General features: G+C 36.9%; 1 protein-coding gene across 1 annotated transcript; it reads right to left on the bottom strand.

Annotated features, from left to right (window-relative positions):
• Positions 1-3,791: 3,791 nt before the first annotated feature.
• LOC104888468 (prefoldin subunit 3) lies at positions 3,792-19,014 on the bottom strand. Its single transcript, XM_010673458.4, has 6 exons — positions 18,756-19,014; positions 17,685-17,742; positions 16,616-16,687; positions 4,893-5,012; positions 4,699-4,800; positions 3,792-4,230 (listed from the first exon to the last, which is right to left on the bottom strand). Exons 1-6 carry the CDS (start codon positions 18,890-18,892, stop codon positions 4,144-4,146), a joined length of 576 nt encoding a protein of 191 aa, XP_010671760.1. The 5' UTR covers positions 18,893-19,014; the 3' UTR covers positions 3,792-4,143.
• Between the last annotated feature and the right edge of the window lie 1,343 nt (positions 19,015-20,357).

Genomic DNA, 20,357 nt, shown 5'->3' with positions numbered 1-20,357 from the left:
TGCATGAAGAAGTTTATATAAAACTTTCGCCTAGGTATCGTGGTGCTCCTCTAGGGAAGGTTTGCAGGTTAAGAAAATCGTTGTATAGATTGAAACAGGCACCTAGACAGTGGTTTGCAAAGTTATCTCAGGCATTAAAGTCGTATGGTTTTAAACAGTCTGCTGCAAATTATTCTTTGTTCAGTTACATTCAGGGACATGTTGCTCTTCATGTTCTTGTTTATGTTGATGATTTGATTATTGCAGGCTCATCTCATGATTTTATTGTTTGGTTTAAGGAATATTTAAGTTTTTGTTTTCATATGAAGGACTTGGGTATATTGAAATATTTCTTAAGCATTGAGGTTGCTAGGAGCAAGGACAATATTTTCTTTTGTCATAATGCAAATATGCGTTGGATGTATTAACAAAAGTTGGCATGTTAGGTTGTCAACCTATTGACACGCCTATGGAGAAAAATCATCGTCTCGCTTCCGCCGAAGGGTCACCATATGGCCTAACAGATATAGGCGCCTAGTTGGTCGGCTGGTCTATCTGGGTGTTACTCGTCCTGAGTTAAGTTATGTTGTTCATACTCTGTCTTAATTTCTTGTTGCACCACAGGTTTGTCATTGGTTTGCGACTTTTCGTGTTTTGCGTTATCTAAAAGCCAGTCTTGGCTAGGGTATTATGTTGCGCCCTTTGGGTAATATGCAACTTACTGCATTTTGTGACAGTGATTGAGCTTCTTGTCCGTTCACTCGACATTCTGTTACTGGTTATTTGGTGTTTTGGGTCGTTATCTTGTCTCCTGGAAGACTAAGAAACAACCTATTGTACCTCGTTCATCTACAGAGGCTGAGTATAGGGCTATGGTTGCTACTACTTGTGAGTTAAAGTGGATGAAGTATTTGTTGTCTTCTCTTGGTAATTTGCATCCTAAGCCTACGCGTTTGTATTCACATAGTCAATCTACTATTCATATTTCCAAGAATCCATTTTTTCACGATCGTACGAAGCATATTAAGGTAGACTGTCATTTTATTCGCAATCAATTGACTTCTGGTTACTTATCTACCTCCTATGTACCTACTTGACATCAATTAGCAGATATCTTGACCAAAGCTTTGGGACAACGCTAGTTTGGTTTTCTCCTATGCAATTTTAGGCATTTGTGATCTTCATGCTCCAATTTGAGGGGGAGTATTGGAGTATTATATTTATTAGGAGCCTTGTATTATATTCCTATCTGTAAAGTTATTAGGATATCGAATTTAGTAAGGTTTCTGATATTAGGTTGTATATATATATATTCCTCTAAAGTTTAATGAGAAGATTGAGAGTTCTTCTATATTCCAAATCTTAATAAAATTTCTATTTAACAGACTATCTCTCGATTCTTGCTTACATTATGATCTCTAAATTTTTGTAACCTATTGAACGCCAAGAACAAAATGTTCAGAGCGTACATCGTAAAAATGTATAGCAATCCGTACAAGAAAATGTTAAATAGAAGAGGGGGCGTTGAGAGAATGAGAGGAGAGATTCTAACTGTTATTGGCCTAAGGGTCAAACATAGGGACAGTTAGTTAAAATGAACATTCAATACTTGGACTCCACTTGGAGATCAATTATATGATGTCCCAATTGTAGAAAGGGACAACACCATGATCCATGAAGAATGAACGACTCAACAATTCCATATTCCTACCATATTTTATGAGTATTACTTGTGTAATTGTGTTGTTATGGTATAGTAAGTGAAATTCAAAATTGGTCCAGAACTCGTATATAAGTATATTAAGTTGTTAGAATTCAATCGAAAAATTCTTGTAAAAAAAAAACCAATAATTTTATAAGTAGAGACGGAATTAAAAAAAAAATTCCTAAAAGTTTGACCAAACACTATCAAAGAATGACCATTGTTATTCAAATAGAGGTAAAACAAAGAGGGGATAATTTTGTTGTTTCTTAATGAATTCATCATATTGTGATTGACCCAATAATAATTAAGATAATGACATTTATCTTTACACATTAGCAATAAAATATGATCAAAATCGAATTTCAAATAGTATAAAAAGTCAAATGAAGCAAATATTTATTTACCCTTTGAAACAACTTTGTTTTTAGCTTATAAAACTCATCTACTACATACTAAGTTCAATAATAACACATTTCCACCTTTTTTTTTCAACAAGTACAAACAAAAAACAAAGCCGACAAAACAATTACATACCTAAACGGAGAAAATACTTAGTTACCTTTTGAAACATCTTTGTTTTTAGCTTATAAAGCCCATTTCCTAGATATTAATTTCAATACTAACGCATTTCTATCGTTCCTTTTCACAACAAGTACAAACAAAAAACAAAGCCGACAACACAGTTACAAACATACACAAATCTTCCTTGCCTTGCCAATTTGCCATGATTGCTAAGTCATGGACCGGTTGCACTATACTTCTATCAGCCTTAACAAGTCCAAAAAATCGAAATTTATTACCATCGTTTGTTTGATTTAAGCTGCTTCCCTTTTCCCATTACCTAAATATTAGCCAATCTACACTTATAAGACTTATGAGGGTAAAACCTTGCTTCATTCTTACTTTTCAAAACCACATGTTGTCTGCAAAATTCATGGTAAAAGGGTGAGGCAAGCATAAACCACCGCAAAAAGTTGGATAACCGAGAAAAAACAGTAGAACATACTCTACTTCTACAACACTACGTTTTTGACTTTTGAACACCTGATGGTCGCATTATATTTTTTAATATCCGATTACCCAAAAGAAAAAGAAAAAGAAGAGAAAATACAAAAATTGCAACTACATGGATCACGAAGAAGTGGTGGTGTCAGAATTGAGAAGGAATAAGTTGGAAGCCCAAGGAAAATAGTCCAAAGCTTTGACTTTAAGCATTACATGATCACCACTTTTTTTAATACTTGTATTTCATGACAAAACTTACCAAATCTCAATAAAAATCATGTCAAAGATTAGCAATTTAACAAATAAAATTTTACAATATGGTCTGATTAGTGATTAGCATAACATTTATCTGCCCCCACTAGTCACGGGTCAAAAAGATACCAAGTGGGACTCTTACAAATTGTAGTTGCTTAATAATAACAATAATAAGAGTTCAATTATTAAACTTCTCTCTTTAAAGTCGTTTTTAGACACTCCTATCGAGGTGACCCTCTTAGACTACTTCAATTTAGAGAAAATGATAGTAACTCTACAACACAACAAATTATCCAATCACGGACTAAACGAAAAGATATTTCATAAAATCGACTCGATAATCAACTTCTAGATTATAAGTTCATAATCCTAGCCCATTCTCATTTTGTACGGAACAAATCTACTAATTTTTTGATTCTAGTTAGTAAAAGGTATCTTGAACTAAGAAATAGACTCTAGAAGCTAAAAAAAGTATACTGAGCAATTTCGCAAAACTTAACATTAAAAGTTACACAAATACAAGGAAATAGAGATAGATAACTAAAATGAAATAATGACCTATTTACAAGAAGAGAGAACAAGAAACAAAACCATAAATAAGATATTCTTTTACACAATTGTTAATATAGTACTTGTTTATTTTATAAAGAGTACTATAATTAATTAAAGACCAAATGTTGCTGACACTGATCTCACGCATTAGTTACATCAAAGGATTCTTCCTTTATGACCTAAAGTTTTTCAAAGGTTTAACTATACTATAAGAACAATGACCTATGTAAGTCAATACCATTATCATCTACTTCACAAAGAAAAGAATGATGCTAGACTGACCGAGTCAAAGCTCTGATAAAATGATAACACAAAACATATTAATCATAATCCAGGCCAAAAGAATTATTCATGATGAATTTTGTCAACCGCTCACACCATATTTCTGCCAATAAAAAAAAAAAAACTAAGGGGACAAAAAAGATTTGACTATTTCACAACGTAGCTATGAATAAACCAAAATCTGGAGGAAGATTACAAAATAAGATCACTGTTTTTAGTATAAGATATGATATGATCTCATTTGGATGGGAAATGCAATACATGAGATGAAACAGCCTACTTCTAATACTGGAGGTCCAAGTGAACTCTGAACCATAAAGGCTAGAGCACGGCAAGCCGCCTCCTAATACAGGTCAGCAACAGTATCATGAATCTTTGTCGGAACTAGAAGTACCAACTGCTTGTCGTCGACGTTGATGAACATCCCAATTGTAAATCCGGGCAATTGTAACCTGGAAGTTCGACAGTTTGTTCACTACGATGATTAGGTTGTTGCTTAGTGCAGATATAGTATAGCAACAATAGTTTGTTTACAAAACCCCTCATCCTACCCTAGGTAGGTCCACATAGTAAGTTTCAAGCATATATGGTACCGATGAAGTTTAAATAAACATATCACCAAAGTTTTAATGGGCAAAAATTTCAAAAAGATAAGTTTCAGAAGTTGTTGAGAGGTCTCACATCCCTTTAAAATTTAGATGACTTCTCAATAGTCAACTCTTCATGAATGGCTTAAGAAAATCCTCTGTGCTCTTTGTTCTCACCTTTACCAACCATACCAAAGGGAAGAGGGGGTAGAGGATTTGGAAATATAAGAGACAATTTTAGAATTTTATATATCATTTGTGCCATGTAGCTTAAATCCGAATATAACACCAGCAAACAGAAAAACAACTTCCCCCAGAGGTAATGGCACACACCTGCGTAATCGTCACTTGATCCCTCAAAAATTGTAGATCACCAATCAGCACATCTAAACTGGCTTTTGCATTTTCCAGATTCTTTTGTAAAAGAGTGTTCGCCTGTAAAAGAGTTGCATATATATGAGACTTGCACACATTAAGTTAATATTGGTAATTTGGTTCTGCAAGAATATTGAGGAAGAATGGGCCACCTCTTCGCGTGAATACTGCAGCATCACATTTGCCCCAAGCCATAAGCACACTGAATCTGAATCTTCAATTCGAGCTCGTGAAAATATGCCTTCAGAAATCTCAAAATCAGCTAAGAGGGGCTGCATATCATAAGAGTAGGTTATACCACTTCTGAAATATACACTCAATAACTGGTGAATATAGTAAATGCAATAACCATTCAAGTATACAGCACTGTGCTATTCAACCATTCAAGTCTAGAAATTGAAGATATATTATGAACAAGAATTCGTCTACAGAGTCATCTAAAACTTGAAGTAATATTTTTTTTGTTAATTTTCATATATTGAAATCCAGAAAGCTTTTCTTATGGTTTATAGTGTTATACAGGTCAATTTTAGTAAGTTTGTATTATTACTCCAATTGCTCACACAATATTTTGGAGTCAAATTTTTCCTCGGACATTAACTGGACCCGGTCTAACTATCCTGTTCAATCCAGATTGTTAAAAATGATAGCAGCAAGTCCTGATTACAACATAATGCAGTTAAGTCAGCTCCAAACACTTGAGTACTAGAAGGAGCAAGCTATGAGCACAAAAGTTTACTCCTACGCAGGGATGTGCTTATCAAAATTGAAATAAGTTCATCTTTCTCGCTCAGGCAGCACCAGGTAAAGAGGAAATTGTATGAGGGACACGCTTTCAGTCTTTCCAAACACCACCACCAAGAAAGATACTTGGGAGGGAGGGAGGAGGGAGGGAGGGAGGGAGGGAGGGAGGGAGGGAGGGGAACAAATTGCATTCTAGTGTTGACAAATGATCATTTAGCTTATTGACCAAGCCCACCACCAAGTTAGCCACTATTTAACAGCAACCGTTCTAGTGCCTAGTGGAGAGCTTAAATCTTCATGAACCCCAAGAAAAACTGTATAGTACTCAAACATTGCATCATATTGACAAGTCTACAGAACCCAACTTCGACAAAGCATGTCCTAATAAAGTTTGAAGTCAGAAGTACCATACAGGACACTAAGCTTTAATCCTCTAAACCAAAGGGTTCATGATACAGGAACTCTAGTAAAAAACACATAAATTTGCTCATGGGAAAAGATTAGAATATCTGCAGCGACTGAAAAGTAGCATGAACTTCCACAAAGACAACAACAGATGGGAGAAGAAAGACTAACTATTGGCCAAGCCAACTTGGCATCTACAGTGTTAGCAAAATTTATGTAGAAGCGGCTCATTAGTAACACCTAAAGCCAATGCCTTAGATCCTTGTGCACCCAGCTAACAAGGTCAAGGACAGCAGAAAACTAATCGACCAGGCCACAGTGTTACTAGCCCTGGCAAAAATTGACTTGATTGAAATGACCCACCAGACCTAGACTGTACCTGAAACTGGTTAACCATTTACAACCCTGAACCGACATTGACGTACCAGACATGATAAATAAGACGCCTCAAATTGATAGATGGTCCATATTAAACTAATTGACATAGACATGAATGTTACCTGACCAAATTAACCCAATGCATCCAAAGTGCAGGAGCCAGTGTGATATTCCAAATTTACCACAACATGTTATCTATTCTCCTTTTAGGGTTTTCTCAAATCTTTTCATTTATTTCCTATTTACATCTTTTATAGAAAGTTCTCAAATTATCTATTCATTACTTTTTCTCCCCATATTTTGGTTGTCTTTTTTCACCTCATTCGGTTTTTGGTTCCTTTATTTATCTCACGTCTTACTCCTCTCACTTTCACTTTCACCATCTAATTTTTGCTTGAATAAACTCTTCTTCCATTACTTTCATTGGTCATTTGTCACGAAAAAAGTTTCTTGTGACGATTCATGTTGGCCGACCCCAAATCATTTTGGGACTTAGGGTTTGTTGCTGTTATGGTTGATGTTTTATTCTAATTTTCTCCCCAAAATGTACAACAATTACAAAAGAGTATTTTCAAGCAAGGCAATTTCTCTAATCTAGTTGAGGAGGACTTGGACTGCACCAAGATTAATCCTTTTTGCTAAGCTGCACCACTCGAGATTCTAGAAGCTAGATAAGAGTTGATGTGGTCTTTAGTGATCGAACTAGCCTCTAAATCTTTTGTTATTATCTTTTGTGATATTCTAATTTTGTGCCCAAAATGTCCAACAAATTACTAAAGAGAACTTTCAAGTTTGAAGCAATGTAATTTCTCTAATCAAACGGAGGTGGACTTGGCCAGCATCAAGACTAATTATTTTCGCCGAGTTACACCACATTCTAGAAGTCGTTTAAGTACGACTTCCTGAAATCTTTAGTTATCGAACTGATTCTTTTCTTTTTAATCTTTTGTTATTATCTACCATGAATGAACTGTGGTAAACCTTCATAATGCTGACTAAGCATTTGTTAAAGCTTCTTATGCCTAGATTTTAGTTGTAAAAAGCCTAAAGGCCCTGAACTACAAGTTGAACCAGATGAACGAGACCTATGGATATAAGATGCAGCCGTTTGAAACGTATCAATCAGCTCAAAAGCAACGCAATTAACAAAGTTGGCTTCCCAGTCCTTGGTAAGCTAAGATCAACATAAGGAACAAAGGAGATTTCACTTTTGACTTTGAGTTGCAAAATCTAGCAAGTTAGCCCAACTAGCAATAAATTTTGGCTACTTTCTAAAACATTATATCCATGCTGTCCACGCAGAGATAATTGGTATTATATGGCTCATCCTTTCAACATCAATGCAGACCATCCCACAATCGCTAGAAAGGAAACAAGAAGCAACAGTAAAGACATAATCATTTAGATTAAAAACCCTTCTCAAGTCAAGAAATAATTAAAGTGACCAAGGCTTGTAGTAATAAATTCTTTCACAAGACAAAGTCAACTCTTGTACTATCCTACACATCATTCCATATCAATGTTAGCACAAGAAAGAAAATCCTCAGCCTCATTGAACCACCAACTTTGCAGCAAAAGAGTTGAAAATCTATACCCAAACATTTTACAGGACCACAACAAAACATAAACTAATCCTATAATATCATAACATAGTGCAGTTTGTCTTTCACCCTTATAATAACTTCTGTTCTCACACCAATAGTAGGCCCCGTCTTACCTCATACACATCATCTTTTCTGACCTCTCTGTATTATTTCTCACTTGTTGCCATATATTGTAATTGGAGTATTGGACCTATTGCCCGGCCCCTTAATTTTAAGGATGAAAAGAACAATGGCAAACTGATCTTACTAACACTGGTGAATTTTTCTCTAAACTACGCAAGATATTATAGACGATGCAACTTGAAAGGAAATAAACTTGACTGATAGCATTGACAAATTTATCAGAGAATGTTGTGCAAAGGATTGAAGCTCAAGAAACTTGGCTACATTAGGATGTAATTGAGTTTTTGTAGCAAGGAACAAGAAACAGATATTGGTAAGGAACTGGAACTGGTTTTAAGTCAATGAAGTAAATAAAACCTAGGTTCTTTTGAGGATAATAACTCAAACGTGAGTGTTAATGGCCAGGTTCTAGGAATCATCTTAGCAGATATTCTTAAGTGCAATTTATGCAGTTGAGTAGAATGTTTTATTAAGAATCTTAGTTGGAATAATATTACCTCAATCATTTATCTTTATTCAGGTTTGATTAGGAAAAATCTTTTAGTGCTTATTTGGTTCAAGTTATGGAATGGAAAGTGGACAAAATCAAATGAAGGAGAATGATAACTTTTTTTTTTTTGAGGGGAAGGAGAATGGTAACTAAAAAAATGGTTACAGAGAGATCTCCATTATCATTTTCTCAATGCAAGATAGTTCACAGAAAATAGCACACTGCCTTAATCTCTTTCAGGAGTAACCATCCACCACCCTTCAGAGCATAATTAATATCCCTATTGAATGCCTTTTTGTGCACCTTATTCTCCTCTTTCTTCCACCATCATCTTGATCTCTAAACCTCCAAAACATCATCAATTTCAATCACGCAATATTATGCAATTTAACAGAGACAATCTCAAAACAAAATTTGAGGTTCTTAAACAAGAAGATGAAGATCGAAAAGCCGAAAAATCTAATCCCAGATCACTAATCTTTGAGCAAGTTTTACCAACTTTAAAAAATCCAAAATCTGAGCCATCATTTTTTTTTCAAAGCTCTTATTCCAAGGCATTTTGTTGCTACCATTGCTCCAATTGCCGTCAAGATTAAGATAAAATTTTACTGCACAGATTACTGATTTACTGGTGTCAATTACAAATTGTTTGTATATGTATCCTTCAATGGCAGCTTTACCATACTATGAGTTATATCACTTACATGTAAATTAGATAGTACTAATTTACTATGACTTATCATAACTAAATTTAAAAATTACCAACCAAAACCGTCTTTAGAAGTTAGTAATTATTCTACTTCCCTAAATTCGAACACATACGGCCACATTAGGCAATTAACCAACTTAAGCTCCAGATATAGAAATTGGAAAACAGCTTCTTTCTAGCCCACAAAGATCGGATGTCTATACAGCCCTTGACCATACCAAGCCCCCCCCCCCCAAAAAAAAAAAATCGAGTGTAGGCCAGGCCTCCCCCAAATTGAGTTCAAGCCTAGCCCATTGAAATGGCCCAGTTCAGAATAAGACCACCAGAAATGAGCTAATTTGAGTGGGATGTAAAGATTCATCACTTTGCCATGTGTTATATCCTCTACTATATTGGTAGAAGAGAAGTCAATCGAAAAGTCAACTCTATATCATGATCCTTAAACAAATGCAGTAAGAGTTAAACAGAAATTGGCATATAGGAAACAAATATATTATAGATGCTGAAAAAGACTTCAGTAAGCTCTTGCAACGAGAGAATACTACTTGACTAACTCTTTTTCAAAGTTAGCCTACCTTAAGAATTATAGGCCTCTGATTTGTAATGTCTTGTATGAGGGCTAATACTAAACAAATTCTGACAGAATAAAAGGCGTTGCTTGATAAACGTCCTGATGAAGAGGAGGTTTCGTACATGGATGCCAAATCTTACATAATCTCTCCATCTCACAATAAATAGCATTTCCTGATTTTCTTTGTCCCAAAATACATTGCATAGACATTTGTGGTTATACGCTCTCCGATAACCACCATTTCAATTACATCTACAAATCTACTTCTCTATTCAATGTAACATTATACTATCTCCAATCACATCTATATCTTTCTTACTATCGTGTGTGTAAAAGTACTCAATGTTTTCCATTACATCTATATTTCCACAAAACTGCTATCACTCTACCCATCATCATACCTCCCCTGAAATGCATCCCCAACTCCTGTATGTTACCTACTACAAGACCGAGTATTATTAGACAGGATATCAATAAGCATTATGGTCAAGTTTCCCTAGATGTGCTTTCAAGGAGGATATATATATATATATAGATTCTATGGTACTCTAAATTAGACGTTTTCAACAGCAAACCCCGTCCCCTCGCCCCAAAAAAAAAGTCTCTTAAACAATTGTGTTCTCCATTTAGAGGATTACATTTTCTAGAGAATGATTGCAAAGTGACCCAAAGTAGTATACCTATTCTGACTATTATGGAGTTTTACCTTAAACTTCAAGAAGTGACTATGATGGTTTCATGACTTCATCCTAGATGTAGGATGCTCTAGCTCATTAACACCATGATTGATGACCTCTTCTGTCAAGAGGATGTTCAAGATATCCCAATATATCTGACAAGGTTGCTGATAGGCATGCGAATCTTGCAAAAAGAAAAACTTCTCTGGGAGAGTACCTTGACGCTGAAGCTCGGAGAAGAGTGATTGTTGACCAGCTGGGTATCAGGGAGGCTTTACCTATTAGGTACCTACTACCTAGCGCTTCATAGTCAACCATAATTCCAGTACAATAATTTGCATTACGCATCTTTTACAAGAATTACAACCATAGATTATTCAAGGGCTGCAAGAGCACTGTTACATCTCTCAAGCTGGAGGGCTGATAAGATCTTCACTTATAGAGTTCAGTTGTTCTAGAGCAACGGTTTCCCACCACCAAAAGGAGTCATTTCTAAGTTTCAGTCCCTCAATGAAGCTTATCCATAGAACTCAAGAGAGAAATAAGAGATCCTTAAACCCAGGTATTATTCACCTTATAGGATAGGTCACCAGGTCTGGAGGAGCTCTTGTTATGGGACAAAGCTTCTCCGAAGACTAGCTGGCTTCTAATGATGATAAGTAACTTTGGTGCAGCTGGCCACTGCTATACGTGTATAGGGATATTCTATTTGGGTAAATGCAGATGTACACAGAATACGAAAGGCTTAATCCCAAAAGTCGAGGTCGGCTTCATGTAAGCAGCTAGTAAGCGGTTGGCTTCTAATGATGCTAAGTCACTTTGGTGCAGCTGGCCACTGCTAAACGTGTATAGGGATATTCTATTTGGGTAAATGCAGCTGTACACAGAATACCAAAGCCTTAATCCCAAAAGTCGAGGCCGGCTTCATGTAAGCAGCTAGTAAGCAGTTCAAAAGGTAGCCAAGGAATAAGTTCCTAAAACGTAAAATAAGCTAAGGTTGAAAACAACACTTATGGAAACGAAATTCCACGTTCACAAGGTGCATGAACTGCCTTGTTGGAAAGGGGAGAAAGACCCCTGGGACACCTTCATGGCTTCATATATGGTCCCTCTAATATGCTCTACTGCTATTTTATGTTATGGCTAGCCCTGAGGGGTAAAATGGTTACATTGCAAAGGCATGCAACATATGGAAGTAATAATGATCTTGATGCGGGCTAAGCAATCACAGATTTAGAGTTGAAAAGTTTATTTAATTAGATTTAATTAGTGTAAGAACTCTGAAGGTGTTCTCAAGGAAGTAATGTCTTGGCTTCAGGTCAAACAAATTAATTGGCTTTGGGATCATGAGCTCCACGGAATATTCAAGAGCTGGCAAAAAGAAATCTATATACAGACTCAGGGAGGCAACTTTTGACAGTTGTGGGGTCACAAGGGAATGCTAGCAATCAAATCTTTTTTTTCTATGAATAGGTTATCTCCATTCAAGGATGTATTGAGATTACTGTGTAACATCTTCCAAAGAAAATCTGGTGTTCTAGCTGTCCCTGAAAACAGAATCATTAATCTGTACGAGAAGTTGAGAGAAAGCATTATTCTCATCTGGGAAACCCTGTGTGTTATTGTATATATATAGCAAAAATTTCAAAACTAAAATAATAAGAGGTCCAGATTCTTCAATCGAACTATTTGCTGATGTGAAGCTGTTCAAATTTATCTCTGTGAATCCTGGGAAACTACCAAAACGAATTTCCTCCTTAGTCCAAAGGTATGCCTCATATCTTTGTGTTCACATATATAATGTGTAAATTTAGAAGTTTCTTGGTGTTTGTTAGCAAAATAACACATCTAGGCTACTGTATATAAGTGACTTAAGGGGTTCCATACTATGAAGGTTATCGATACTACTGTGGCTGGTAGATGAAAAACTGCCCTTGCCTTTTAAGCAGGGAGTTAATATTGTTACCCTCGGAAACGCACGTACTCTCTCCGGGAGACAGACCTCGACTCTCTCTTTGTTCATTCAAAAATCATGGTAGACTCATTGTCGCATTAGGTTAGCTCAAAGACACAATGGTTCCATTGGGAAAAGCTTTCTCAAAAAGAAAAAAAATTACAAGGCTGACTGAGGGAGTCATTTCTGTGATTCCTATGAACTCAAAGAGTCATCTTGCAAAGCCAATTCAGCTATTTTGAATGTGAGTTGTGACTTGCGAAGAGACGAGGATCGCGACCATCGCGAGTCGCGACAGGGCCAAGTTTCAAGCAGCGAGGAGCAGCAAGGCAGAATAGGCATCGCGAGTCGCGACGAGGATCGCGACCCCTTCGCGACCTGCTCGCGTGTCGCGACGCTTGTCGCGGGTCGCAATCAGGGCTACTTTTTTCCGCGACGCGCGAGGGCGATTTCTTCACTCGGTTTATTTTACGACTTAGGGCTTGTATCTTAGACTTCATATAAATATGTTTTGTCATATTTAGGGCTTTTAACCACAAATACTAGAGAGAGAGATTAAAGAAAACATAATAGAGAAGATTAGAGAGAGTCTTTGAGATTCAATTCAATTGAATCTTGCCTATTGTATTTGTAATCGTCTCGTTCATAGTGAAACGATCTTTTTTCCCTGCCTTGAGGACGTAGCTATCACATTGATAGTGAACCTCGTTAAATCTGTGTGTCATTTATTCGCTTTCTTGTTTTTCTTGTGTGTGTGCTTGGTTGTTGTGAATTCTTGTTGGTTTAATTAAACGCTTCCGCATAACAAGTGGTATCAAGAGCTACAGGTTAACACCGGGGTTAATCGCTTTTGGGACATGGCAACAACAACCTTAAAGATCGACAAGTTTACGGGAAGGAATAGTTTTGGGCTATGGCAGATAAAGATGAGAGCTTTGTTAAAACAATAAGGTATCTGGAAACAATTGATTAAGGGTTTCACAACGACATCAAAAGAGGGAAATCTGACTGGTCTAACTGAGGCTGAGTTGGAATCTATGGAGGAAAGAGCACACTCCACTATCTTGCTATGCTTGGCGGACGATGTCATCACAGAGGTTGCAGATAAATCACGGCTGCAGGTTTGTGGTTGAAACTGGAGAGTTTGTACATGACAAAGTCGCTCACAAACAAATTGTCTATTGAAGCAAAGGTTGTTTGGCCTACGCATGAGATAAGGTATGTCCCTAAACATCTCGATCGTTTGAATTCTATTTTACTGGACTTGCGTAATTTAGATGTTAAGATTGAGGATGAGGATGCTGCGTTGATATTGTTGGTTTCATTGTCAAGTAGCTATGAACATTTTGTAGAGTCTTTTGTGGTTGGAAAAGACACTGTGTCCCTAGAGGAGGTAAAGTCGGCACTTTATCACTAGGGAATTGCGTCATAAAGCAACTGGTGATATGGTAGAGGATCGTGATTATTCTGCAGGTTTGGTAGCAAATGCTGAGAAAAATAAGGGAGATTCGAGTAGGGATAGGAGAAAACCTAGGTCGAAGGGCCCTAAAAGTAGTGATCTTTGCCATTATTGTAAAGAACCGGGTCATTGGAAGAGTGAATGTCCTAAGAAGGATGGTTCGGCTTCTTTTGCAAAACAAAATAAGGTTGACTACGATTCTAGGAGGATTTAGCTCTAATTGTCCATGAGGAGAAACGCTTAGAAGATAAGTGGGTTCTTGATAGTGGATGTTCTTCACATATGTGTTCTGACAAGGAGATGTTTTCGACCTATAGCTTATGCAAGAGTAGTGTTACTTTGGGTGACAATACGGTGTGTGAGGTGGTTGGAGTAGGCTCTGTGAGGTTTAGAATGCATGATGGGAGAGTTAAGGATCTTAGAGGCGTGAGGCATGTTCCACAACTTAAGAGAAATCTTATATCTCTTGGGATGTTAGACCGTAAGGGTTTTCGATTCCAAGGAGGGAATGGAGTTTTGCGTGTGGTGAAGGGTTTTTGTGAGTTACTTCGTGGCGTGAAGTCAAGTGTGGGTAACTTGTATGATTTACAGGGTATGGCACTTGCTAGAGATGATTCTGAGTTGAAGCTGCATTCTGGGTTGAAAAATGATGGTCTTGAGTGTGAGGTGAGCTTATGGGGGCTTCTTCACAGGTTGAGAGGTCAAAGTCAACGGGAATGAGTTCAACAACCGGGTTTGAGAGTGTCAACAATGAGGTAGAGTTTGTGGGAAGTTCTACACAACTGGTTGAAACTAAGGGTCATCAAGAAGAACAACCAAGGGTCTCTCAGCAGCAGATTGGTATGATAAGGTTCGGTTCATCGATACTTGTGTGCCAACTTATAGCTATGGGATCTCGAGCGACATGTCTTTGCCAGGGAGTGTTGGGTTGAGAGGTGATTCTGGGAGAAGTCACCAAGAGGTAGCTAGATTGGAACTCCAGGAGGAGTTGTCTGCGTTCCAGTGAGAACGGGGTGGAGTGCTCCGGTGCGAGCATAGAAGAACTTCGACGGAAGTTCCCCTGCGCCAAGGGTGATTTGTTTTGGGTACTTAGACGTAAGTGCAAATGGCTCTAGTTGGAGCAACTGGCAGGGTACTGGCTCGTCTTGATTAAGGTGGAGCTAGTGTGTTTGCGGTTCAGTGAAGGCGATTTGATCTCCGACGGGTAATAAATTGGGTTTCAGGTGAATGCGCAACATGGGTCTCATAGGCTGTGAGACCGGGTCGTTCATAATGAGTGGTCAGCGATCTTGGCGAGATTGGGTGAGACTCATATGAGGGCAAGCCTGGCATCGGGCGAAAGATGTATGTGCAGGAAGGGAAAGGAGTATCTCGCGTACTGTTGCAGAGGTACATGCTGTGTTGATGGTTTTGAGGTGGAGTTGTGTAGTAGATGCAAGTCAAGGTGGAGATTTGTGAGTTGTGACTTGCGAAGAGACGAGGATCGCGACCATCGCGAGTCGCGATGTGCTTCGCGAGTCGCGAAGTGCTTCGCGAGTCGCGACAGGGCCAAGTTTCAAGCAGCAAGGAGCAGCAAGGCAGAATAGGCATCGCGAGTCGCGACGAGGATCGCGACCCCTTCGCGACCTGCTCGCGTGTCGCGACGCTTGTCGCGGGTCGCGATCTGGGCTACTTTTTTCCGCGACGCGCGAGGGCGATTTCTTCACTCGGTTTATTCAACGACTTAGGGCTTGTATCTTAGACTTCATATAAATATGTTTTGTCATATTTAGGGCTTCTAACCACAAATACTAGAGAGAAAGATTAGAGAAAACACAATAGAGAAGATTAGAGAGAGTCTTTGAGATTCAATTCAATTGAACCTTGCCTATTGTATTTGTAATCGTCTCGTTCATAGTGAAACGATCTTTTTCCCTGCCTTGAGGACGTAGCTATCAGATTTATAGTGAACCTCGTTAAATCTGTGTGTCATTTATTCGCTTTCTTGTTTTTCTTGTGTGTGTGCTTGGTTGTTGTGAATTCTTGTTGGTTTAATTAAACGCTTCCGCATAACACTGAATTTTGAGAACACATCGATAACAACTTGTAGTGTTAGAGGCTGGTCCTCTTTTCCATCCTTTAGCTCCCGGCAAAAGGGAATTTTAGTTGATAAAGGGGGAGGATTGCCTCCAAAATCACTTCTGATATCCAAAAGCAAAAAGAAAATGTGTGCAAGACATAGAGAGAAAGAGAGAGAGTTTAGAACTTTCAAACCAACAATATATTTTTCGACAAAGTAATATAGAATTAACAGTACTAAAAAAATACTACTAATTTAAAGTACTTCGTCTGTGTCACAACAATAAGGTCTATTGACTTGTGTAGTTATGTGAGCAAAAGTACAATCACAGTTCACCCTTCCTTATAGTTACACCATTATCGAAATAATCCCTCCATTATTGGCAAAATTTCTTATGATTATGCACAAATATATGAAATTGTTGACTATTGCACTCTTATACATATTCAAAATTAAGCTTATGTGGGTCTCACAAAAACAGCAAGTCGGCAAGTAATACTATATTGGTATTTTTGAGAGACATATAATATGGACTAATAAGAGATAGCTGTCATGTGGCCTTCAGAAAAAGGTACTATAATAGAATATGATTACGGTATAAATAAAAAAAAGCAAACGGAAACCTCAAGCATAAACCAAAAAACACCGCTATATAAAGCAGCATGCATGATGTGAAAGGGGAATAATACTATAACAACGAACCTCACCAGAACCCTTCCTTGCTTGCAATGTGGCAACAATGTCCAAGCACTTCTCTATATCAGGAATCTTGGCCTGGGCGACACATGCAAGAAATTGATTCAATACATTGTATTATAAACTTTAATTTTGACTTGAGCAAGCAATACTAAATTAACGCAGAACAGATTTTTCATTATCAAAATATTTTGGCAAAAGTGACAAACAATAATCTACAAATGAAGTCTTAAAATTAATTTTGGGGAAAAGGGGTTGGAGGTAAGAAAAATAGCTAAGACAGAGACAAGGAAATCACATGTTCCATTCCCTGTGGCCTAAAATGTGGATGCACTACTAAGTACTTTCTATATCTAAATTCTGGACCAAATAAAAGAACAAAATCTCTAGCTGAAGCATAAGAATACAACATAAAAATAATAAATCATTTTCAGATACTCTTTTCAAAAGAGGGCAATAGAGGCTATAGAACCATCATCCATTCCTAGAATGAGACAAACAACATAAGATTTACAACAGATGAGGAGACAGAGCACAATTTACAGTATTTCTAAATAAAGATAAAAGAGAAAGAAAGAACATAAGGACCAAATGGGTTTTCTTTGTGGAATTCTTCTTCCTCTCACTCCACTAGTAGTAATTTCTCTACTTGAGAATATGCAAAGCTTGTTTTTGATCCTAAAGAAAAGAGGCATACTCCCTTTGTCCTGATAACAGCCACGTTTCTATTATATGTCGTTCCAAGTAATAGGCCACAATTTAAGCTCAGTAAATTGAACTTTGAACGTTCCCATATTAACCCTAGGAATTAAAAAGAAAGATTACATTGGTAAAGGGAATATGTAAACAAATAAAAAAAATATATGAAGGATAAAAGTGGTATTGAGCTCTCAACTCCATGAGAAAGTGAGAATACTGCTAGGATTATTTGACAGCACAAAAATCTTACTCAATCAGCAGAATAATATTCTTCATCCCAGATGACATAACATATTTGCATTACCAAGCAACTCATAAGAACATTCTGAGTTGATATAAAAACAAAAGGTTTACAGAGAGGGACTAAAAGTGGTACCTGAAGTTCTCTCTGTTGTGCAAGAAGTTTCATTTCAACTAACTTGTATTGCTGAAGTCTGACAAAGATTTCCATAGACAGGAGTCAGGTACAAAAAGAGGTATGGTATTATTACGGAATAAATGAGTCTTCTACTTTCAACTATAATATATCTCAATGGTTTGTTGACAAAAGATTATGCTATCTAATTCAATCCAGCTGCTCGGGGACAAACATTAACAGGCACATACAAGCTATTACTTCACGAAACAAACCAAATTAAGAAACCAAACTAAATGTTCACTGCCACAATAAGGTCCAAACTACACAATCAAAACCCTATTGATTATCATTGAATTTCTTTTTCAAAAAAAAGGAAACCTTAAAAAAAGCAAATCTAGCTTTGGCATAAAAGGCCCTCCATAAATACAAACCATGCAGCCATCCATATACATCCAACTCATAAATCAAGCACTTGTTTTTTTTTTTTTTTTAAATTAAATCAAAACCAGTAAAGCAACATCAATTCAGCACACAAACTAGAGTCACTCAAATTCAGCCACAAGAGTCCTCGACTCCTCCAACGCATATGCTTCGGATCATCAACAATACAAATTCGCTATCAATTAGTATAATATGCCCTAATTTGAGTGTGTACTGTCTAATTGTCAGCCGAACAACAAACACTCACTCCGGTTACTGGTCAGCATAACCGTAAACGCAAAACATAACCAGGTAACATCACAAAACCATCAGTAACGCACAATCGTTTCTATCATTCCACAAAAAGAAGATAACAAAAACGATTCAACAACAAACAGAATGTTTATCAATGCCACTACTATGTCCAATTGTTCACTAATCTCGCTAATTTCATTTAAAATCAGCAAACTTCAACTTATATTTAGCTACAAAAACAAAATTAAAAATCAAAACACATAAATCACTAATCCTCAACTCAAATCATGAAATTCATTGCACAAACACTTAAATCCTTAAATCAGCTAAACGATCAAACTCAAGAACATTCAAAACAAGGAAAGTACAAAATCAACAAAAAAAAAAGAGGAGAGAGAAAGTTGAGAAAAATACCGTTCTTGAAGAAAAGCGAGAGCAGAGCTAACATCGAGATCAGATTGACGAAGGTAAGTTTGAACATCTTCAACAAATGCCGCCGCCGGTATTCCTCTCCTTTCTCTCACCTCCGACGACGACGATGTCTCCGCCATTTTTACAACCAGTAGAGAGAGGAAGTGTGCTGTGTTGTAGAGAGAGAAAGTGAGGGTTTTGCGAAGGGTTTTATACTCGGACAATATAGACAAGAGTGTTATGATATGACTATGAGTTATGACGAATTGACATTTTCTGCACTTGAATCTTGAGAAACGAAGTAAGAGAGGAAGACTCACGAATGAAGGAAGAAAACGATGTCGTTTTTACAGATGGTGGGCTTGGGTTGGTGTATAGCTAAGTTGGGCTAAATAAGATGAAATAGGCGATTTTGTCAATGATTGGGTTTGGGCTGTGGGTCTTGATAAGGTTGAAGCAGTATGGTTTTGCCAAATTTGTTCAACGCTAAAAGGAATTAGCTTTGTTAAATGATGGGCTACAAAGTTTCCATCACATTTAACCTGAGATCAAATAATATAGGGGAAAAAGTACAAGAACAACTACCTTCTCTCTCTTTGGGAATAAAATCATAAAATTCTATTGGAAATTTGGAAAGCCAATGGTGTTAGGAATTTAGGGGGTGGTGCACCGGAACTGGCCGATCCCAAATTTGGTATTTTTTTGATCAGGATCGGACGGAAATTTTTCTTGTCTGTTCTAATCTTGGACCTGTTGGATCGAAATTATATTTTAAGAAAAAATATATTTTATTTATATATATATTTTTATAAACTTAATACATTAAAAATTAATAATTTTAATAACAATAATCCTAAAGTAATAAATAGTAGGTTTTTAACTTTCTACCTTTTACAACTTTTTTTAACGTATAAACTTTTTTTACTAAAATAATAGGAAGTCCGGTCCAAACGATTTGGATCGAAATTTTCCAGATTTGGACCGAACCGTATCGTACCCCAGAATCAATTATTTTGCAGTTAGAAGTCTCCGGTCCGGTCTGATCCAAATTCCAATCCAGTACAGATTTCAGTCCAACATTGTTCTTTGCACAGCGTAGTTATGATAGATACATTGGATCTATGAAACGAGGTAAAATCGGATTGATAGACATGGATTATAGGATCATAAGTTCATATGCAATAGGAAGAATAGTCCTAAAACGCTACAATACGACAAAGCCACATCTTTTAATTAATTGAAACTAGTTATTAGGTCCGGACTATGTTTCGGGTAAGAAAAAAATTCATTTATTAATATAATATTTTATGATAATAACACTAACTACAACTTAGCCTAGTTGTTAAAACTTTAGTATATATACTTGAAGTCTCGCGATCAAACCCTATACTATGCATACAAATGGTTCGGTGCTCGTGATTTGTAATTTATGTTCAAGATTGTCGAAACTCAGGTTTGGCTATGATCTAACACCAAATAGTAATTGATCACAGTTAAATGTATATCTTGGATTTAGAAACTTTTTGCGAAATTGCTTAAAAACTATAATCATATGTGATACAAACTTTATATATGTCAGCTTATACTTTTTTCATGACTTCTACA

Source organism: Beta vulgaris, chromosome 3, assembly GCF_026745355.1.
Source record: "Beta vulgaris subsp. vulgaris cultivar EL10 chromosome 3, EL10.2, whole genome shotgun sequence".
Lineage (NCBI taxonomy): Eukaryota > Viridiplantae > Streptophyta > Magnoliopsida > Caryophyllales > Amaranthaceae > Beta > Beta vulgaris.
This window is presented reverse-complemented; position numbering and strand designations above follow the sequence as displayed.

Excerpts from the sequence above, each read along its gene's own strand:
- LOC104888468 (XM_010673458.4), bottom strand. The coding sequence starts at position 18,892 with ATGGCGGAGACATCGTCGTCGTCGGAGGTGAGAGAAAGGAGAGGAATA. Across the intron at positions 4,801-4,892 it reads TGCAGTATTCACGCGAAGAG|GCGAACACTCTTTTACAAAA; the intron begins GTGGCCCATTCT and ends ACTCTTTTACAG. Across the intron at positions 4,231-4,698 it reads ATCAAGTGACGATTACGCAG|GTTACAATTGCCCGGATTTA; the intron begins GTGTGTGCCATT and ends TCGAACTTCCAG.